General features: G+C 36.3%; 1 protein-coding gene and 1 long non-coding RNA gene across 11 annotated transcripts in view; one reads left to right on the top strand and one right to left on the bottom strand.

Annotated features, from left to right (window-relative positions):
- LOC103884527 overlaps positions 1-23,602 on the bottom strand; it is a 114,617-nt gene that overhangs the window by 20,172 nt on the left and 70,843 nt on the right. For 2 of the 4 annotated variants that reach the window (XR_001902693.3, XR_001902686.3), the window contains one exon: positions 11,651-11,869. This is a non-coding gene — a long non-coding RNA (uncharacterized LOC103884527). Of the gene's footprint in view, positions 1-9,323; positions 9,674-11,650; positions 11,870-21,786; positions 21,870-23,602 lie in introns of those variants that run through there. The other 2 variants (XR_001902689.3, XR_004182747.1) reach the window with 2 other exon arrangements.
- The window catches only part of BANK1 (B cell scaffold protein with ankyrin repeats 1), a 310,335-nt gene that overhangs the window by 261,291 nt on the left and 25,442 nt on the right, over positions 1-23,602 (top strand). For 6 of the 7 annotated variants that reach the window (XM_017958886.3, XM_017958885.3, XM_003899019.5 and 3 more), the window contains 3 exons: positions 232-540; positions 5,284-5,592; positions 18,784-18,852. In XM_017958886.3, the coding sequence (XP_017814375.1) occupies positions 232-540; positions 5,284-5,592; positions 18,784-18,852 (687 nt within the window). The remainder of the gene's footprint in view (positions 1-231; positions 541-5,283; positions 5,593-18,783; positions 18,853-23,602) is intronic. The other variant, XM_021938668.2, reaches the window with a different exon arrangement.

Raw genomic sequence — 23,602 nt, 5'->3', positions numbered from 1 at the left:
TATACACAGATAGCAAGACATAATGGAGCTTTGACTGTTCATTTGGTAAGTATTTTAAAAGCCCAGAAATAAATGACTGTTCACTAAAAGTTATACATTTGACAGCTTTTCACTATATGAGGTCGTAAAAGTTTTATTAGCAGTACTACTATTTCTGTACAAATTTACAAAATATGAAATGCCTCCAGATGGTGTGATTAAATGAAATAATGCAATCTTCATTGTAAACAGCCACACAGAACCCAGCATGTCATCATGAAAGCAGGAAGACCTACAGGCAGAGTGCAGATGTTGCTGAGGCAAGTGAAATGGAAGGGGAAGGAAAAGAGAATGGATCAGACATGGAGGCCAAGCACAGCCCACTAGAGTTTGGCAGTGAGAGTTCTGAGGACCAGTATGATGACTTGTATGCGTTCATTCCTGATGCCGATCCAGAAAATAATTCACAAGAGCCACTCATGAGCAGCAGACCTCCTCTCCCTCCGCCGCGACCCGTAGCTACTGCCTTCCAACTGGAAAGACCTCACTTCACCTTACCAGGTAAGTTTAAGGTTAGAAAAAACAAAGCAAAACAAAGACAAACCTTTGACAGGCTTACATAGCAAATAGTGCAATGGCAAATCTATACAGAGCAGATCAGCTTCTGAGACCAAGAGCAGCATTCCTCCTATTCTTTAAAAACTAAGGCCTGGGAAATGAGGCAAGAGATACCTACCTCTACTTCGTTCTTTTCTTTCTTTTTTCTCTCCTTCCTTCCTTCCTTCTCTCCTTCCTTCCTTCCTTCCTTCCTTCCTTCCTTCCTTCCTTTCTTCCTCTTTCCACCCTCCCTCCTTTGCTTTCTTCCTTCCTTCTCTCACTTTTTCTCTCTTTCTCTCTTTCTTTCTTCCCTGTCTCATTACAAAGCTTTAAGAAAATAAAACTTGGAAGGAGTCTATAGTTCTTCATGTAAAATGAACCTCAGGCATTTTGTGGAAAAGGAAATACAACATTGCTTTTAAAACATGCTCTCAGTCTTCAGAAAAAAAAAAGTGAAATGCTGATGATCCACAATTTTCGGATGAACTTGGGCACTTCAGTCACTTGGTAGCTGTGGGAGAATGAAGTGTTAAAGAGTTTGTCGCACACTGCACTGACACCAAAGAAACACTCTATACACTATCCAAGTGGAAGAAGAGTCAACGTAGCTGTCACTGGCATTTGTTCCCAGATGCAGGAATTGGGGTGTGGAAAGTGGGTGTGGGGAATCTGTCCTTGTGGAGGGCATGAAGAGGAGCTTCCACATTAGGTTTATCTGCCTGGAGTGTTCAACAGCCTGACAAACTCCCAGCTCCAGGCTCACTCTTACAGTCACAAATTATCATCTACTTTTTGATCATGATTTCATATGTACTTCCCAAATTTATATTTATTTTCCAAATACAATGTTCTCAAGAAGACAATTTAGTTAAAAAAATATCCTTATCAAAACCCCATTTTCACTACAATTTAGTTGTTGGATCCTAGAAGGCTATAAAGTATAAAAACATGGCCTTGTTTCAAAAAGTAAATTTTTAAGCAATGAAATTTAGTATTTGGGCTGGGCGCAGTGGCTCACACCTATAATCCCAACACTTTGGGAGGCTGAGGTAGGCGGATCACCTGAGGTCAGGAGTTTGAGACCAGCCTGGCCAACATGGTGAAACCCCATCTCTACTAAAAATACAAAAGTTAGCTGTGCTTGCGCCTGTAATCCCAGCTACTGGGGAGGCTGAGGCAGGAGAATCACTTGAGCCCGGGAGGTGGAGGTTGCAGTGAGCCAAGATCATGCCACTGTACCCCAGCCTGGACAACAAGAGCGAGACTCCATCTCAAAAAAAAAAAAAAACAAAAAAGGAATTTAGCATTTGTGTCCTTGAAGGCTCTCTATGAAGACCCAAGTTTACCAACATAAGCTTTATTAAGCTTATGCACTGTGTTAGAGGTGGAAAATACTACTTAATTGAAAGCTCTGAAGCCTAATGGATATTGCTCTGATTCATTCATTCATTCAACAGATATTTATTACCTACTGTATTTCAAGCTCTTGTGGACCCCTAACATTTATCCATGAAGTAGATCTATTAATATTTAGTGGTGAGGGGAGAAAACATCATAAGTTGGTAGTGCACTGACTATAAAATTCTTGCATATTTTTCTCATTTTTCAGATCTTAGTAATTTGTTATAACAAAATTAATTGTCAAGAAGACAAACTTGTCTTGTGTCAGATTATTTCTCTTAAAAGTGCTAATATTAAATCATATTTTTCCTAATGTAAATTTCTATATATGGTCTGTTGGTTAGCAGGTCTAAAACGACTCTACCCAGGGTCTTAATGAGATATCTAAGATCAGAAATATAATCTTGGCTAATACATCTCCTGAAAACTAGCAAATATAAAAAGCAAAATAAAACAAAAACTCACTTATTTAGTTTAAAAACTCTGTTTTTGGCCGGGCGCGGTGGCTCAAGCCTGTAATCCCAGCACTTTGGGAGGCCGAGACGGGCGGATCACGAGGTCAGGAGATCGAGACCATCCTGGCTAACACGGTGAAACCCCATCTCTATTAAGAAATACAAAAAACTAGCCGGGCGAGGTGGCGGGCGCCTGTAGTCCCAGCTACTCGGGAGGCTGAGGCGGGAGAATGGCGTGAACCCGGGAGGCGGAGCTTGCAGTGAGCTGAGATCCGGCCACTGCACTCCAGCCTGGGCGACAGAGCGAGACTCCGTCTCAAAAAAAAAAAAAAAAAAAAAAAAAAAAAACTCTGTTTTTACATTTTATATTCAGTGTTACTTTTATCTTTTCATAGCCACTGATGTTAGAAGTGGATAATAAAATGCCGGTATTTTTTCTTAACATTTTTTTATTCATCTTTAAATGCAAGGCTGTACACTATCACTTATTTTTTTGCCAGAGACTTTGTATGTCTTTGACTTTGGCTAGTTATACCTTCAGGAGTTGTTCTTTCTGAATAGCTTCCATCTACCATCAAGTTTCTGAAGGAAAAAAATAGCCATATCCTCAGTGCTGTAGGCATCAAATTCCTCACGATGGATTGAGGAACTTCTTCATTAGAGAAACTAATAACATATAATACTATAGAGCACTTTACAGTTTATAAAGAACCCATTGTTTCTTTTTAACTTCCCAAGAATCCTCAGATCCCTCCTTGACTCAGTTCCAAGCAGTGCTATCATTAGAATGTGTCAGTTACTTCTATTAACAGGTCTCCTAGGCTATTAGGATTTTTCTCTTTTTTATACAGTCTTGCCCCAATTACTTCAAAAGTTGGAATTATAGAAGTGATTTGTTTTCATCTTTCTTTATTGATATACCACCTGAATTGAGAAAGCTTAGGTCCCACTCTTAACTGAAAAGGATAATCTAATACTTTGGAAAATAAAAAGTAAAATGTATTATTTCTAGCGCAAGCCCAACTTTAGAAATAGTTGGGAAGAGAGGTGGGTGGGGAAACAAAGAGAGTTAAGAGCTCAGGAAATTGGTTCATAAACGTAAGATGGTTGACACATCCCGCTAAAAATGAAGCACTGAAAAAGTGGTTCCCACACACTTAATCCGGTTTCACCTGTGTTGCTGTCAGTGAACCAGAAGTCATAAAATCAAAATCTTAAAACTGTATTATTCAAAGGATAAAAGGCAAGTCGTGGTGAATTGAAAGTTAGTGCTAGGCACATTGGTAATTAATACTTCTTAAGTTAAACTAAATGAAACTATAAGAGTTAAGACTCTGTTGGGAGACTATCTTAATCTCGCCTCATAAACCTGCCCAAGACAATTGCTGAATCTTTCTGTAATAATATTCTTTTATTCTGCTCTGCTACTTGTCTTTCCCCTTTTAAGTTTTTCCACTAAAATCTTCATAAGTAAACTAATTTGGGGAGTATCAGGTTCTCACCAAAGGGCAAATTCAAAAAAGAATGGAAATGAAAGAAAAAGCCCTCATTGGCCTGGTAGAGAGCCATTAAAATTCTTTTTAATTTACTTGTTAATCAAAGCAATCAAAGCATATTATATCTTTGTCTTATTAATAACTTCTACAAAAATATTTTAACATATTCTTATAAAAATATGTCAAGATATTACTGAATGTCGAAACCATCAAAAACTCTGAAACCTATAATTTTATTCTTTTCATGTGAATTCATTCTCACACCATTGATCATCCATGCTGTCTTTTATGTCATTAACTCTACTTTCAGTGTCTGTCATCTATGTTTTTTATTTGTTTATTTTTTTGTTTTTATTTTTGAGGCATGATCTCGCTCTGTTGCCCAGCCTGGAGTGCAATGGCATGCTTATAGCTCACTATAGCCTCCAACTCTTGGGCTAAAGCAATCTTCTCTCCTCAGTTTCTGGAGTAGCTAGGAGTATTGGCCGCCTGGCTAATTCTTTTATTTTTGTAGCTAGGTCTCACTACGCTGCTCTCAAATTCCTGGCCTCCAGCTATCCTCTCACCTCAGCCTCCCAAAGCATTGTGATTAGGCACAGAAGCCACCGAGCCTGGCCAGAGTCCTTTATCTATGAATAAAGTCTGTTGGCTTGTAGAAAACAAGAGCTGCATTTTTGAAGGTCAGTTTGTCATAGTCAAAGACCGACTCCTATGAAACCAACTAATGGTGCCTTTGGCTATTTCTCCCTGTCATTTTCAGAGAAATTAAATTTTAGGTGAAATATCCAGTGCAAGCAATATGAAACATGAAACGACTTCAAATGAAAAAGAAAATCTAAGAGTATTATGCTTGAAAAACACAAGTTTTCAAAGTTGTGGAGTTTGAGACATAGATTTATAACTCAATTTCCTGATATGAAATCATTCTTTATATGTAAAAGTATATATAATATATAAAATAATATATAAATGTATATTTAATATATAATCTATAACATATAGATAATTATATTTTATACATTAAATATTTCATATATATCTATCTCTCTACACAGAATAATATGGAAAGCATTTAAATGTTTTTAAAAAATCCATGTCTTAAGCAAAGTGTTTTTCTTAATACAATTTAAATTACAAACTGCAGGATGATTTATTAGTAAGTTACACAGCTCACTTTTTCTGCATTTATGGGGTAACATATAAATTATTCTCCTGGAGTCAGGAGCTCTTCTCTAATATTGTTTCCTATGGCACTTGACTAAGCCATCTTGGGAAGCTCAAAGACGTGACAGATGGACACCAATAATATTACATATAACAGAAGAATAAACACAATGTAAATATTTCATAAACAGGGACAATGGTGGAAGTCCAGATGGAAAGAAGTCAAAACTGGGGTGATCCTGGTGTTATACAAGAAAAAGGAGATGAGCTCAAAGGAGAAAAAGATAAGAAAGAAGATGAAAAAGAGCAGGAGGAGGAGGAGGAAGACCCATATACTTTCGCTGAGATTGATGACAGTGAATATGACATGATATTGGCCAATCTGAGTATAAAGAAAAAAACTGGGAGTCGGTCTTTCATTATAAACAGACCTCCTGCCCCCACACCCCGACCCACAAATATACCTCCAAAAGAGGAAACTACACCTTACATAGCTCAAGGTAATGTTTTATCATTGTTGTTTGTTTGCTTGTTAATTTTTTTTGTACAAAATTTTGAGGATGGGAGGAGGGGATAAGGTGATGCAATTAGTGCTCTAAAACTGCAAAGATTAAACATTTTTTTTTCAAGTCACAGGTAAGCTATACTGGCTCATTTTTTTTCATTAAGATTTTTTTTTATTATTATTATTATACTTTAAGTTCTGGGGTACATGTGCAGAACATGCAGTTTTGTTACATAGGTATACATGTCATGGTGGTTTACTGTACCCATCAGCCCGTCAACTACATTAGGTATTTCTCCTAATGTTATCCCTCCCCTAGCCCTCCACCCCACAACAGGCCCCAGTGTGTGATATTCCCCTCCCTGTGTCTATGTGTTCTCATCGTTCAACTCCCACTTATGAGTGAGAACATGCAGTGTTTGGTTTTCTGTTCTTGTGATAGTTTGCTGAGAATGATGGTTTCCAACTTCATCCATGTCCCTGCAAAGGACATGAACTCATCCTTTTTTATGACTGCATAGTATTCCATGGCGTGTATGTGCCACATTTTCTTTATCCAGTCTACTATTGATGGACATTTGGGTTGGTTCCAAGTCTTTGCTATTGTGAATAGTGTCGCAGTAAACATACATGTGCATGTGTCTTTATAGTAGAATGATTTATAATCCTCTGGGTATATACCCAGTAATGGGATTGCTGGGTCAAATGGTATTTCTAGTTCTAGATCCTTGAGGAATCACCACACTGTCTTCCACAATGATTGACTAATTTACAACCTCCCACCAACAGTGTAAAAGCATCCCTGTTTCTCCACATCCTCACCAGCATCTGTTGTTTCCTGACTTTTTAATGGTTGCCATTCTAACTGGTATGTAATGGTATCTCACTGTGATTTTGATTTGCATTTCTCTAATGACCAGTGATGATGAGCACTTTTTCATGTGTCTATTGGCTGCATAAATGTCTTCTTTTGAGAAGTGTCTGTTTATATCCTTTGCCCACTTTTTTGATGGGATTATTTTCTTCTTGTAAATTTGTTTAAGTTCTTTGTAGATTCTGGATATTAACCCTTTGTCAGATGGATGGGTTGCGAAAATTTTCTGCCATTCTGTAGGTTGCCTGTTCACTCTGATGATAGTTTCTTTTGCTGTGCAGAAGCTCTTTAGTTTAATTAGATCCCATTTGTCAATTTTGTCTTTTGTTGCCATTGCTTTTGGTGTTTTACACATTAAGTCTTTGCCCATGTACTGGCTCATTTTTAAATTTAGAAATATAGTAAGTAAAGAAAATAAGAATGATGGATTGGGTTCTGGTTTCTACTTCCTCATTAAGAAGGATAATGACAAGTCTTTCAGGGAACATGAAACCATAGCATATATGTAGAAATTCTCCTTGATACTTCCTTCCTAATTCTATAAGAGAGAAGCTCAACTCCTATAAATAATATGCAACACAAAAACATTTAAATATATACTACAGATCTACCTAAGAGAAACACAATTACTCATACATACTTAATATTTTCAAAAGAAACCATTCTATTCCTTACGCGTCATGTATATATTGAGAGATTCATATAAGAAAATTTAGCAAGCATGTATGAAGTATTTATCAGTATAAAACACACTTATTTAATGATGATCTACTCTTGATATTGTTCAAGAAACTATAACAAATTAGGAAACTGTAGCAAATTAATCAACTGTTTCAGCTGAAATAAAACATGAATTGTAACAGTTGTCTAGATTACAAAGTCAAGGAATGAACGGTCTGTTAGAAATTCTCAGGTTGTCTCTCATAGTTTAGTATCTTTAGGGTATTACTATCTCCTTGACATAGTTGCTAAATACCAGTAAATACTTTTAAAAGAGAAAGTAGATATAGCTTGATACAAAAAGTTAGTTGTATTCTAGAAATTTTTGAAGAGATACCTCATCTTCTATACTCCAATGCTGAGGGAGTTTCTCCAGACAAGAATGGAATCCCATGTTGTGTTCGTGTACTGTTTGGCCATTATCTTCCCATCCTTCTATTGGTGGTTATATTCTTGTTTTTCAAGATCTCTTTCTTGTTCTCTGTTGTTCTTTTTTACAGGATTATTTTCTCTTTTAGGTGGCATGGATACATAGAAATATAATTCAATATCTTTGTTACTGATTTTGTTTCATTTTGTTTTGATTTGTTTTTAAATTTCTTTTGTTCTTACTTTTTTCCTTCTGCTCTCATATTTTCTCTGTTGTCTTTACTTGTTGTTTGTTCTGCCTGTAGCATTTGATACTTCCATCAAATATGGCTATTCTTAACTACGTTTTAATGTTTAACAATGAAGCACCGGCTGGGCGCAGTGGGTCGTGTCTGTAATCCCAACACTTTGGGAGGCCAAGGCGGGTGGATCACCTGAGGCCAGGAGTTCGAGACCAGCCTGGCCAACATGGTGAAACCCCATCTCTACTAAAAACACAAAAAAAGTTATCCGGGCATGGTGGCAGGTGCCTGTAATCCCAGCTACTCGGGAGGCTGAGGCAGGAGAATCGCTTGAACCCAGGAGTTGGAGGTTGTAGTGAGCCAAGATCGTGCCACTCCACTCCAGCCTGAGCAACAGAGCAAGACTCCGTCAAAAAAAAAAAAAAAAAAAAAAAAAAAGAATGAAGCACCAAATGCCTCACTGGAAACTCTAGTTGTTAACTTATGGACGGCATTGTAGGGTAATTAGGAAGTAGGTAACCAGCTTTTTCATTGGATGGCCCCAGAATATTATTTATGTGACTCTATTTGCCTATGCTTTTAACTTTTTCTAGAATACTCTTCAACTAACTATAGTCTGCATTTACATATCCAGTTCCCAGCACGCTGAGATTAGAATGCCAGAAGAAGACTGGGAAATTTCACCATTCAGAATGCACAATTTAACTCGTTCTCCCTGTTTTCAGTCTAGTTTGTAATTCCTGCCACCCAGTGTGCCTTGTGTCCCATGTCCAGAGCTACTTCTGTTCAATTTCTCTAATGAAGAAACCTCCTATTAGGGATGAGTGCTTCATTTTACAGGACTGGAGAAAGAATTTGGGGCTATGACTGGTTTAGGCTTTCAACCCATCCCCAAGTTAAATAAGTGCGTTTGGATGGTTTTCCTCTCATTGATTTATTTATCAGTTACATAAACATTGATTGAGTGCCAATGATAAAATCTGTGTACTAAGTATGTAAATTCTGAACGTGCAGTGTTGCAATTTGTCCTGTAGGTATGTGCACACATAGAAACATTAAAGAATCTTAAATATCTTGAGTTTTTAATAAATTTTAAAGGTTACTTATCTCACCCATCCGAAGACTGGCACCCTTCAATATTTATAAGATATCTTTCTAATCCTAATACAATATAATTTACTCTCATTATATTTGTATTACATGGAGATGAAAACTAGTGCTATAATTTTTTTTTGCAATTAAGTATATAAAATAGGTATGGTTATTTACTGTATCCCAAATAAGTAGCAAAAGCTGGACTACAAATAAGGTCACCAAAATCCTCTTCCATTTTTTATTCCTTTTCTCTTTCACTGGGATATATACTTGCCTGCCTTTTTCTTTTATGCAATTGATTGTTGATCATTGTGTTCCCACATTAGAAAGAGATTACCTCATCAGCTAATTCATTCTTGATGTTCTTTGCATTTCACAGAGTAAGAGCCTTTTCTCACATCTTTCCTTTTTTTTCCCCCTAGCTTGGGCAGATCTATTAAGTCAAATTGCCACCATTTCCCAGAAAACCATCCACTCAATTAGAAGATTAATTTCTGGCCCCATTGCTTGCCAGAGTCCAAAAATGGTATCAGTATATTGGTATACTCAGGGTGTGTTAACATAGCCAGAATTGAAGGATTTGGAATAGGAGATAGAGGAAAAATACAGGAATGCAGAATCCCAGCTTACTATTTCAGACACTGAAGAAGTAATGGCAAAGGAACTAGGCAAAGGAAAATCATGCTGGCTTTGCAGAAAGACTTGTATTCAAATTTAGCTGATGTTACCCAAGCAAGCAAATTCACATTTCTGAGACTGAATTTCCTCACCGTAAGCTGGGGATACAAATGATATATATTTCAAAGACTGTTAATCTCTAAATGAGATAAAAATTGAAAATACCCAACACAATACTTGATATGTGGTATATGTTCAGTGCATTATAATTAAAACAATTCTACTTTTAATTTTCTCAGTTTAGTGTCTGTTTCTTGGATTCTGGTGGAATCAGAAGTTAGGGAAAACAATAGTGCTGGAATGTGTCAGGGAAGGAAGACCCCGTATTCTAACAGAACAAGTTGGCTTAGTCATCTTCTTATAATAATTATTATTAGGCAGCTTTCATGATAATTTCTGATTCATGCAATAACCCTGCATAGTTGGCATTAATAACCTCATTTTAGAGATAAAGAAACTAATGCTCAGTAGTGTCAGTGTCTTGCCCAAGGTGATAAAATCAGGAAGAGGAAGAGGAGGGATTTGGACCCAGATTTATCTGGATCTAATGCCTGAGCACATGGCACCACAAATTTCCATCACTGATATATTTATTCCTGGATTGTTTGTTAATATTTATTTCTTCCTTCTAACCTATAAGATCCATGAAGGAAGAGACCAAACTAATCTTTTTTCCCCATTGTATCTCTGGTGCCAAGATCAGTGCTGAATTCACTGTAGAAACTATGAATAATTGGTGAATATTAACTGAATGAAATGATAGAAATGACAAGATCCATATCAATGTGGCTAGAACAGAAGACTTCATTAACACTCTGGAAGGTAATCAGAAGACTATATCAGTCTCTAATTCCTAAATTTTTCCTGCCTTAAACCATCTTATGTCCAAAACACTACCATTTGAAGGGAAGAACCCACATAGAATTGGACAAAGCTCTGTGTTATTCATATACAGCTAAGCACTCTAACTGCTTTCACAAAGCTTAAAACATGTGACATTGAAGCTCTGTTTCACCATCATCAATCCCCTTACCCCAGAGACATAACTTATTAATGCAAAACTGAACCCATGTTGATTCATTTTATCAAGAGATATGTTTCTGATTTTTTATCACATTGCTGTTGTACTAAACCTATCTTAAGTTAGCAATCACAGGAATAACTCATTTTCCATAAGTAAAATTTTTTGAAGTCCTCCTGTTTTCAGATATATTTTCCTCTACTTTTTTTATCCCTGTAATATTGAAGAGGATCAGTTTCATTAAGCTTGAAGAATACAGAGGAATTAACACGGATTTATAGTCTTTAGTGACAGAATTCTTGATTTAAGTCAAATCAGGGAAAGAAAATGAGCTCTTGGCATGGCATAGACACATTGGTAGTAAAACTATGTCCATAAATCATACAAAGAGATGAATGCCTATTGGGTAAAATTTTTCAGCATCAATGGGCAATTTTCTATTTTCCTGTCACACAATTAATAGAACAAAGATCCTTCTTCAGAATCCATGTGACTGATTTCGAGTAGAATATAATTTCCCTTTCAATTTCCAATTGCTACTGAGTTGCCCTTGGCATTTTGCAGTGCAACAAAGTTGTATATGACCTTTTTGAGAGCTACTCAGCTACAGGGACCCCAAAATGTCAAGTGCAACTCAGTTGCTCTCAGAAATTTTCCACTTGCAATTCACTTGTACTTGAAATTGATCACATACAATGCAATTGACATGCAAAAAGAGAAAAAAGACCTAGTAGAAACTGTTAGGGAAATTTATTCATATCCTTGTAAATGTGACAGAGAATAATGGTCTCTGTCCTCATTTGTAAAATATGGTCAAGTGGATTGAAGTAGGTCTTAGATCAAGTGCCTTGGATCCTACTCCCTGACTAGGTGACCTTGTCCAAACCATTTAGCTTAAGGACATAGGTATGTATATCACAGGTGCTCTCAGAATAGTGACGTATGTATCATTATTTGTAAGCCTCGTGTTCCTGTTTTCCTCCTTGACTCTCTGCCTCATTCTTTTCCATGAGAGAGTGCTGGTGTAGCTCTGCAAAGGAGAAATTGTTCTGACCTGTATTCATACTGTCCATTGAAGAGGAGCAAGTCAGCCTGTGTGATGCAGGTGTTCTTGTTTGCTCTTTCTGTCATTCTCACAGTGGAACATCATGATCCCCTGGCTTCTTCACAGAAATACTGAATGAAACCTGAGAAGTGCTTTGCAGACCATCTGTTAGCATGTTGACATAATGATGATGAACTTTTCTAGCCTCATCTTCCAAGAATGCAATTCCTTTATATTAGTGAAGTGGAAAGGAGGTAATAATCAGCTCTAGTGTGAACTGACATTAAAAGATTTTCATTACACAAGACAATGAACGCAAATATTATCAAGCACTTAGATTTTCATTCGACAGCAGAATGAATTCTGGTCTTTTTCCACTTAACATATGATGTTACTAAACTATTTGTTAAAAGCATCTGTAGGAAGAAGTTTAATTGACCTATAAAAGTAGTTCTTAACTGGTAGTGATTTGCTTTTCATAAGACATTTAGCAATGTCTGGAGACATTTTGGTTGTCAAGACTAAGAACAGTACTAGTGACATCTACTAGGCAGAGACCAAGAATGCTGCTAAACCTCCTACAATGCACTGGATAGCCACATAACAAAGAATTATCCAGTCTAAAGTGTCAACAGTAACACTGTTAAGAGACTCTTACCTGGATTATTTCCATTATTAAGCCAGAGTAAACAAATACTTTAGGGAATGATTATTTAAATATGAAATCACAGGTGCATCAAACAACCATATTAGACAGCTATCCACACCTACTACTGTCTTTTTAGTCACTTTAGATTTCTTGAATTCACAGTATTTTCCACCAGGACTTTTAACATGTGATTCTTTGTAATCTAAATAAGTAGCTATTTGAGAAAAATAAGATGCTTCCTGAGGTTGGACAATCGAAAAGAGTCTTCCCTAATGGACCAGCAGCACGGTGTAGTGAAATTCATGAGGATTATGAAGCCAGATGGAATGGAATTTGACTTAAGACTGACACTTAAAGTTGTGTAACTTTGTGCAAATTACATAACCTTGCTTCACTTGGTTTTGGTTTTGGTTTTAAAGAAATGTTAATATCTATTTCACAGGGTTTTCATGAGAACTAAAATTGTATATGTACAGTGGCCTGCACAGGGTAGCATGTAGGAAATGGTAGTTCCTGTGATGGAAGGTATTCTGTAGATGCAGAGGTGAAGGTAGACCTGGCATATCACCCCAGTTAAGATGCCTTTTGCATGGGTTTCATATGCCAACATATCATCTTGCATGTCTTTTTCAAAGTATTTATTAACTTCCACTATTGAATACTATCTAGAACAAAGGGGCCAGCCCTATCCTTTTGGAATTTTCAATCTGCATTTATATAATTTGAGTCTTGTTAGCAGAATTAAGCTCTAATGTTTGTTCAAAGTGAGCATAATCAAATAGCTTATCTTTAAATTTAGGGGAGAACAAAATATTAGAGTACCAAGTCTTATCATCCTGTGAAACATAACAGTGCAAATCATGATCCCACTGCTGCTTCTTGGGATAGCAACATTTCTTGATTAGGGGGAGAGGAAGGCAAGTTACTTTTGATAATCACTGAGCATGTACCAAAAAGTAAACTCATTATAGTTTGCAGAGTCTTCCACTGGCTGCCCAAACTACTTCTCTTTGAAACAAAAGAAAATTGCTGGAAATGTTACTAGAGTTATGTCCATACTAATACAATTTCCTTATTGAATACAAACAGGTGGCAAAAGAATTAAACAGATGATCCCAAATAAAGTCTCATGGGAAGAGACTAACCCCCAGTTCAGTGCTATACAAGCAATAGTTGTTCAATACATGCCGCCTCCTGCTAACAGGAGGGAGGAAGACTGCCCACCCAGTGGTGACTGGAGGCTTCACTAAGAAACTCATTGCCATGATCTCGAGCTATAATTAGAACAAGGTCCACAAACCAATTGTCATTGCTCAGAATGACTCACCTTCCTGGATTATAAACATTTCTAGAATGTAAATATTTGTGTTTGTATCGAAAGATGACATATGCAAATGAGAACAATTTGTGTTCTACTCTGGTAAAAATTAGGTCCCTTAGTAGTAGAAAAAAAATTATAGTGGGATTTCCCAAATCTTCCTTCAGGAGATGTTTTCAATGATAACACTTCTATCAAACAAAGTTTTTGTTACAACTTGAAAGGAAAATTAATGTTTTCTCCTTTGGAAACTAAAGCATTTATTAATACCACCACCGAATTATAATTTTTACGCCACTTTCCTTCATGCGGCAATGTGTTTTCCAACTTTCCATCTCTGCTTATCTGAATAGTAAACTGTAACCCATGTCAGTGATCTCATATATTCTGGCTGACCATTTACAGTTTCTTCTTAAAAAAATAATGCCACAACTCCACCTACATATGTCTGCCATGCGGTAAACTACTTTCAGGTGAAAGATTTTTATACTATGTGGCTGATGTGGCTGTCTATTTGTGTCCACACCTTCTTGAATGTACCCATTGAAATGTAATGGCCTGTATTTGATAAGGTTTCTCAAGTTAATAACCTATAAATACTGCTAGCACAATTAAATGGTGGCTTTGAACTGACTGGAGCACTCAGTCTCTCTTGCTGATTTGCAAAGAGGCTACCCACACACATCTTTCGTCTAAGCTTCAGATTAGTCAATATGACTGCTTATAGGGTAAAAACATTCTGTTTCCTGTATTTGCTGACTAGACAAAGGGGTTGTTTACACTGTGGTTGCTTGATGGTTTGTTTTTTAATTTATTGTGTCTTTTGTGATTAGATTTAAACAGTATAAATTGGGAAATTGAGGAAACAAGTCAGGGAGAATAGAAAGTTACAAGGATTGAGTTATGATTCTGGCCCTTCCTGATGGTTCCTCATCCCTATTCCCTCTTATCATTAGGCACTAATGGCACATTTGACCTTTACTTAAATGAACACACCAAAATAAAGGACAATATGAAAACTATGACTGTGTCTTATTTACCTTTGCACCCTCAGGACTTGGCTATGTAGTTAGCAACCTAATGAAAGGTGTTTTGGTGAAAAATAAACACACTGCTACCACCCTGTACTGTATCATTCCCTGAAAGCCCAGAGCACAACACAAATCTATGTATTTTATTTTATATAAAATCTCTAGTTTCAAGCATTATCATCAATGATAGCTGTACAGCTCTACATAACATTTCACTTTTCACATCTAACGGACAACCATCAAGGGGTTTGTGGTTTATCATTCACAAAATGAATGCTGTTGTTAATTGCACAGGTTTTAATCACTATAGCCACTTATGAAATAATTCAAAATAAGCTTTATCAGATTTTCTAAGAAGGGCAGCTATGGAAGGGTCCCTTTTCTTGAAATAGACCACGAATGAGGTTGACATGAAGAATATTCTCGCAGATGCAGCCTGGAAAGATGAGTAGTGCAAGTGAACTCATTAAATTTCACCTTCTCCTCCTCCTCTGCTCTTCTGCTAGTTCTGCTTTGCTTAACATTTTGAATATTTAATGATATGCTAATTTTTTCCATTCAATGTCATATTCTAGAGAAAATTTTACAGAAGTCATTCCACCAATATTTAAAATAAAAAAGGATGTTATTTGGGAAATTTGTATTCTTTGGGATTATTTTCAACCTCAAAAATTGTTTTGTTTGGTCTGGACTTTTTATGTTTAAAGATAGTGACAACAACTAATAATGCATTCATATTTCTTTCTTCTCAAATTTCAGTTTTAGGTAGGAGGAGAAAAATAAGATTTCACTGGGGAGAGAGTCAGCAAAGTTGACATATATCGTAATTACTTTGATAGCATGTTTTGAACATTTATGAGGTAAATTTTTTAAGAATTCAAACACACAGGGAAAGGATTGTCTCAATATATGATAAAAAATTAGCACTGGCCTGTGATTTAAAACTTCCTCATCTTTATGTTAGTCTATGCCCCCAGGTTATAAATAATGTTTTCCTCAAAACATAGCATTCTACTTAAATTCATACTCACTTAATAATTTTTCCCAGCATCATTGGACCTGGAGTGTCTTGGGAAACAAGATGGTAACATCTCAGAATATTAGAGCTGAGTGAAACATTAGAGATCATCACATCTAAGCCCTAACTTTATTGACAAGAAAATAAAGGCCGGAAGGGAGTTGAGGAGAAAGAGGGAAATGCCTTTTTTCCATGTCACTCATGTGGTTGATATGAAGAGAAAACTATAGCCCATCTTCTGTGCCAAATTGGCTAGTGTTCTGGTATACAACTTTTTGGTTACAATACGTTTAAAACAAATTCTCGTCTAACTCACCACAACTCTTGCTTTACAAAATGATGTACTTTTGTGTATAAATCCGAGTGACCTATAACCCTACACTCAGTTCTCACCCTGTTATGGATTTTATATCTACCTCTTGTAAAGGTGGTGTGGGGTGGCTGAACATGGTAAATATAAAGTACATAAAGTTTTTTAGAACAAAGGTTTTGCTAGTTGAAGCAATTTGAAGTGTTTCAGTTATTAGGAACTGTAAAAATAGAGAGATGAACAGATTCTGAAATTTTACCTGTATCTATTATTTTCATAAGGCTAATGGAATATGTGTCCTTGACAGGTGTGTTTGCTTCAGTGATAATTTTGATGGGCTACTGCTTTCTTCAGAAAATAAGACAGAATAGGTCTTTTCCTATGAGGTTGCCTCATATTTAAAAATACCTCCCCAACTGAAAGCGATGGGAAGACAGTGTGTTTGGCAATATGCTAATTGCTAGTTGTTTTCTTTTTAGAAAGTGAGACTCATCTGTAGGTGAGAAAAAGGGAACCTGGAGGTATGGGTGCAGCTGCAGGTGAATTAAAAGAGAACTCAGAGGTGGGTAAAACAGGTAGAGGGAACCTTTAAACTGTGGGCATGACCTACTACACGTCTGCTTTTAAAGAGTCCTATTATCAGCATTTTCACAATCACCCCACTCAGTAGAAAGTATCCTGCTGTCTCATCCCAATATTCTGCCCTTGTCCCCAGCTGTTCCGAATATAAGCCCTGGTGAAATCGCGACGATAATACATACACTCCTTGTAACTTCTTAATCTAGTAACTGAAAGAGAGCATTTATTTGTTTAACATTTACTGTTGTTTCACACAAGCTGAGCATTTGTTATCAGCAAAAAGGATTCCAGTAACATATAGGGTGTAAAGTGATTTGTAACAAATTAATGCCAAAAAGCTGGAAAAATAATTTCATTTCCAAGTACTTTGTAGCTTCAAACCTCAGCAGAATTTTAAAAACTTATCAATTAATGTAATTTTTATTTGAAGAATTTATTGTCTGCATGGATCTTTGGATTCAGGTCATTTCCCATATTAATGATGCCAGCTTTTTCGTCTTAAACATTCTCAGTTATATCTTAACAATATTGGCAGAAAGGCACAGAAACTGCATGTTATTAAAATTTTTAAAGCATTGCATTTTAAAGACTTTTAAAACTAGCAAATAGAAAAATCAAGTACCTCTTATAACACTTATTTTAATATCCTAACATATATTCATATGCTATATATTCCTCAGTATATTTTATTTTAGGAAAAATGTAGGTAAGCCGCAAACCCAGAACTTGCCAGTTAGTTATATTTAGCATGTTTTCCATGTGCTAACTTGGAGTAGAAAACTGATTTTCAACCAAAAACATTATTTTATGTGTACACTTTTTCTCAAACACGTTAAACTTTGAAACGTATTTTGTCTCTTCTGTTTAAAAGAGCACAGTTGAAGGGAGTACTCTTTGTCTTGACAGCATCTGGCAAATTATACGTGTTTAATAACTAATTGTTGATCAGATGAGGAGGAAATTTCGTTTAAAAAAAAAGTCTCTGGGGTTAATCACAGGTATGTCCTTGATCTTATATTGGTTTAAAGAATATGAAAACCAAAGACAGAAATCTAGGGTAACTGTTGGGATGTTTCTGCCAATCACAGTGGTCCAGCACCATCCAGCTAAAACACATTCACTCCCACAGGCCTCAGTTCAATTAGCCCGGGAAATTCTGTAAAACTGCTAAAAGGAACAAGAGATACAACTGTGTTGGAAATGTTCTGAGTTCCCTTTTAATCCTCTCCCTCTATCTCCTTATTTATCTTTATAAGAGAATAGTTATGGAAGGGAAGAGGCAGCAGTGCTATAAGGAACCAAGCAATAGATGGAAGTTCAAGGCTTGTGGGTTTAAATCACATCTCTGCTACTCTGAGATCATTGCAAAATTACTTAGCCTTTTTACAAGCTAGTTACTTCCATCTCCCTCATCTATAAACATATGAGGTTGGACTAAATCTCCAAAGCCTTTTCCAGTTCCCAAACCCTGTAATTCACACTGCCCATAAAAAATAAATGTAACTCTGAGATGTTCATTTTCTAAAGTAAAGTTGTAAAGAGTCTGGACTTTTTTATTAACAAATGCCAGAAGCTATATGGAACTTTGTGGGTGCTCAATAAGTACTAAACAATCAATTTTATCTTTCATCTGCAAAATGGGGTGAGTAATGCTGACTTGTCTCCCAGAATTTCGTGTGAGAAATAATAAATGAGAACAAAGCACTTTTCAGATAATGAAGTAATTCGAATAAGCTGTTTTAATAGGTCTGTGGTCTAGATAGATGAGGCAAGAATAAAGTATCTTTTTTATCATTACATCTGTGAAATACAAGAGTCTTTTTCCCTGTTTAAGAAAAGCAGTCATTATCCTTGCTTATCATCAAAAAGTCAGCATGGGTAATTTCTGTGCAAATGAAATTTTTCATATGATTTTAACATTTATCGCTTTTAACATAATGCAGCTTTTATTCTTACCTGGTATCAAAATGGAATCATATCTTGATTTAAATAGTTCAATGAGGCATTCCATCAGCATTATACTACTCTACTCAATGAAAATGCTTTCTGAAATGACTGATAAGCTGCACAAATGAGAGAATTGTAAATTTGATAATCTTCCTACTCAAAAATAATACAATGCAGGAACTGATACTCAGGAAAATGACATACTGCATTCTGGCTTCCTGGAGACTTCTACAGTATGGATATTTTGAACATTTATGTTCAGTAAATAATATGTTCTTTATTTTTTACAGTGTTTCAACAAAAGACAGCCAGAAGACAATGTGATGATGACAAGTTCCGTGGTCTTCCTAAGAAACAAGGTACTAACACTAACTCTAACTTCAGTCTATTTAGTAATCTCTAAGTAAAATATCAAGAAATCATATGAATACTGAATAAAGCCTCCTAGGACAGAAGTATGTAATTGTGTGCTTTGTAAATTTTACTCTTAATCTCACACAATATATTTTTGCCATAATACAGTTAATACAAGAAAATTATTTTAATTAACAAAGGCATGAAATGGCCTTGTCAGAATGTTTGTGGTAGTGTTGTCAATGTTATCATGAGGGTTCCAGGAAGATCAAGTAAGAAAACTTCTCTAAGATGCATCAGAGGCCATGTTTTCATAGACCTGTAAGGGAAGCCTCTGGAACCCAACTTGGTAGGAGTGGCAAATGATTTGATTCCTCCAAAGAAACGGGTTAGCGTGACTTTTCTATGGTTTGCACTCAATGCCAACCAAACATTGCATCCTTTTCAACTGTTCTCTTGCCTTCAGCACTTGATCTAACATTTGTTGAACAATTATTTGTTATGCAGAGAAAAGCTGAAAACTGTAGCCACAGAAACATCTTCCACAGGCAGAATATTTTCTGCCTCCAGTTTTCCCTGAAATGTTTGTCTTCTACTGAAAAGAGAGACTCTAGCAGAATTTTTATTATGATTTTTTTAATCTGACAATAAGGCTTTATTCAACGTTCAAAAATGAAAAACATTAAAGGTGGCAGAGGTAGGGGGTAACATTAGCTGCCTATGATAACAAATGCGTATATACAGGCCCATCTTTGAAATAACTTCAGTCCAAATTAATATTTCCTTGAAATTGGTGCCACTAAATTGTTGAGAGGGACACTGGAATAAAACCAGGAAATTATTTCACAGCAACTACTAAGTCAGGCTCCTTTTTTGCAATTGTTAAGATGGCTGGGAATGGATTGCACCAAATTCTAACACCCACTGAACTATTAAATACAGACCCTCAATGGACCTGCTCCTAGGACATTATGAATCATCCTTCAAACAAAGGTTCATTCTTAAATGGGTAACCCTCACCCATCACTTCAAGTGGCATTATTTCACAACAGCAAGGTGGTACTTAGATCATTCTTCCAATTAATACATGGTGTTTGAATGCAACACATGATGAAGCTGAACTTTTATTCTCTCATGAAACACTTGAATACACTGCTTGTAAATTTACATGCAAAAAATTCTTTATTTGACAGTTTTCCATTTTTAGTGATTTCATATTTAAGGAGGAAGATAGATCCTTTTTAAGTCTACTATTATCATCCCACTGTGCCTTCAGCTCTCTCAAGAAATAAATGCAAAGCTCCATGTGAGTTCATTGTACAATTAGGATCAGAAGAGCTACTAAAGAATTAAACGAAGTAGATAAGATTATTTCTACCTGGCTTCCCCTACGTACCTCACAGAGCTTTGGAAAGAATGAAGAGAGGAGATGCTTTGAGCTTTTGGGGAGAAAAATCCCTGAAGTGTTTTTCTTATAAGTTATTCAATTACCATGTTTTTAATTAAATTATGTTAGAAGTAAGGGGAAAATGCGAAGAGGGCCACAGGAGATGAAGGGAAGTGACGAGTATCAAGTGTAATGAAGAGATCCTTTGAATGTTTGATTATATCAATTATCCTTCTGGCCATCCCACAGAGAGCAATGCCTGGAAGGGCTGCTAGTATCTGTTAAGCTTAGTACAGCCCTATCATTATTCTACCTTGTATAGAAAACTAGTACCCATCTGCACACAGAAAAAGGGGACGAGAGTGTGGTAAAGGGAAACGAGGACCTAATTATGCAATATTGTATTGATTACTATCTGTCTGTATCTTGTTACCTAATTTGCATAATCAAGGTCAATTACCACTAGATTTTTTAAAATTCTGTGGGGACTCAGATACTAACATTTTAATCATATTTTGGCTGTAATATTTTTTCTCTGTACATACTTAAGTCCAACTTATTGATGATATTTTTGATTAGTCATCTTAGAGCAGTTTCCTTAGATTCCTTTATTTCTGGATATCAGTAATGTACCAGAATGGAACAGAACATTGTTTTATTTGAAGGACTAAGGGAACGTCAATCCTTATCAAATGTTTCTCTAAAAACCTCCCTGATGACTATAGTGTACAGGAAATCAGCAGTTAGCATGAAAAAAAGATAATTAGGAATACTTTGGAATATTTAGAAATAAAAGAATTAAGTACCTAAATACCTAAAAAGGCCGATTTCATCCAACCGTATTTCTCTAAACTGTTGCAGATATTATGACCATTCAGTCCATGTAACATACTAGGCAATGAAAACTGCTTATTACCTAATTAATGAATATTCTTCAAATATCCTGGGATTTCATGGTGTACTAGGAAAAGCAGTACATACTTGGTAGAAAACAATAAAAAGGGCCTTTTATATAATGTTTGTCAGAGGCAAGATTTTCTAAAGGGACTAGACAAGTTCTCTAAAGAAGGTAAACAGGAATTATTATTTAATTCTTTCTCTATATGCTGGAGGGAAAAGGGATTATGAGATTCAACTATTTTCCCATTGAAAGTATAAGCATTTCAAGTGCACTAAGTTTAAGACTGGCAAGGGATTGCCAGGAAGTTACATTATTGCTAAGTCAAGGAATTTTCCTAAGGAAGAAAAAAATAATTAATTGGCACCATTTCCATGGAAACTCAACAGATTTCTTCAACTCAGTTTTCACATCTTGAAAAAAATGTAAGGAAAAATGCTGAAGACTTTGGATCACAGATAAAATTTTCCATCAAAACAGTTTAAAAGTCAATTTTCCCAATTTGGATTTGAAATTAGAAAATGCTAAGGAGTGCTATCATAGATGAACAAGCGCACTTCCATCCTCCTTCCCAAAACTGAGCTTTACAGAGCCATCAAGGGTTTGTTCTTCAATGCTGGAAGCCAGAGAGCTGCATTTTGCCAGTGTGTTTGGAGCTGATCAGGATCTTGAAGTCTGGGTTATGTTATCGAAGCTCACAGAAGACTGATTCATACCCCCAATTCCAGTCATTAAACCTATAATAAAGGAAGATGGCTTTCCAGTGACTAGATTGCTTGCATTATTTGGTCTCTGCCAGATAATAAAGTTTATATAAAATATACTTAGTCATTAGAAGATTTCTAAGTGAACATGATCAAGTCAAAAATGTTGAAAGAATTTATGGGCTCTTTGTTCAAAGATGGAAATATCTGGCTAATTTTCCTTGCTTTACAAAATCATATATAGTCTAGGGTCAAGTTTGTTCACATCTTGGACTGTACAGAAGGGCCTTTTCTATCTATGTCAAGATCATCCCCATCTTACTAGCATAGTCTTACCTTGGATATGACATGTGGCAACTGATGAGGTTCAAGCATTCTGAACAAGCTGCCTCCCTGTGATCATGGATTACATCCACAGATGTCCTCAGCCATATAGGCAAATGAACCTTATCAAAGGTGTGTTGTTGCTCTCACTCTTAGAGGGCAAACTGTTAGTGTAGGCAGCTAGGCAGACACGAGCACGGCAGGAGAGGGCTACCCACCCAGGAATATCAGACGACCACCAGGTTATGGTTAGGTAGTTGTTAAACTGTCTCTTTAAAACCATAATTGGTCACAGCCAGTGCCAGCGAAAGGTAGTCTCTCAATAGACAGAAAACACCTGAAGCTGGTGATCAGCAGCTGCCCAATAAGATCTCAGGAGTTGGGCAAGTGGGCGCAAGCATGTGCACTAAAAGGCAAAATGGTGGGGTTTAACTGGCATATGACTTTTCTCTAGGAACGCTCAACTGGTAAGGGAAAAACACCTAAATGAGCATATGCACAACTTCAGTAAACATACTGCACATGCGACTCCTCCCAGTTGCTGGCAGGGCACTGCGTTTGCAGATCGCCTGCCCCAAGGAAAAATCAAGGGAGGAGAGACACTAACCCTAGAACCATACCAATGTTTAAAACCCCATGTCAAGTGCACTTGGATCTCTCAGGTTGCCCACTTGGCCCTCTTTCAAGTGTACCTTACTTCCTTTCATTCCTGCTCTAAAACCTTCTAATAAACTTTCAATACTACTGTATCTAAAACTTGCCTTGGTCTCTCCTGTGCCTTATGCCCCTCAGCCGAATTCTTGCCTCCAAACAGGCAAGAATCAGGTTGCTGCCAATCTGTACGGATTGGCTGCTGCTAAAAAAAACCATTTCTTTGAAGGGTAATGTTCTGTGGATAGAAGGAGCACATCCACCCTAACCAACTGCCTATACCAGTCACTTCCAACTCAGACGAGCATAAGAATTATTTGCAGAGCTTTTAAACTTTGGTTGCCTAGCCCTACCTTAGATATGGACTAAAAGTTGAATAGATGAGATAGTAATCAGCAATAATCTCAAAATCAACATGTAAAAAATTTCCACCAAAAGAAACTATGTTTCAGAGACCACATGTGGTCAAATTTAGCCCCTAAGTAAATTATATTTTAACAATAACCCACACAATATAATTTAAAACTTTTGCCAGCATTTAAGACCATGTTTCCTGAAATATTCAAATTTCCAACCACTCCCTATTATATAAATGCACAAATTGCAACAAATGACTATTTTCATTTGTTATCGTGCTTTTCGTGTTGTCTTCTTGTATTTGGAACACATTTCTCTGAAGTCATAATTCTATCAAAAGTGAGAAAATAAGAGATATCAAGAGAGTCAGGTTATGAAAAAAATGAAAGAACATATTTATTTTTGCTAATGAAAACTATTCAAATGTATTTAAC

This window comes from Papio anubis, chromosome 3, assembly GCF_008728515.1.
Source record: "Papio anubis isolate 15944 chromosome 3, Panubis1.0, whole genome shotgun sequence".
NCBI classification, from domain to species: domain Eukaryota; kingdom Metazoa; phylum Chordata; class Mammalia; order Primates; family Cercopithecidae; genus Papio; species Papio anubis.
The sequence above is the reverse complement of the archived record's forward strand: the minus strand, read 5'-3'. Positions and strand labels throughout refer to the sequence as shown.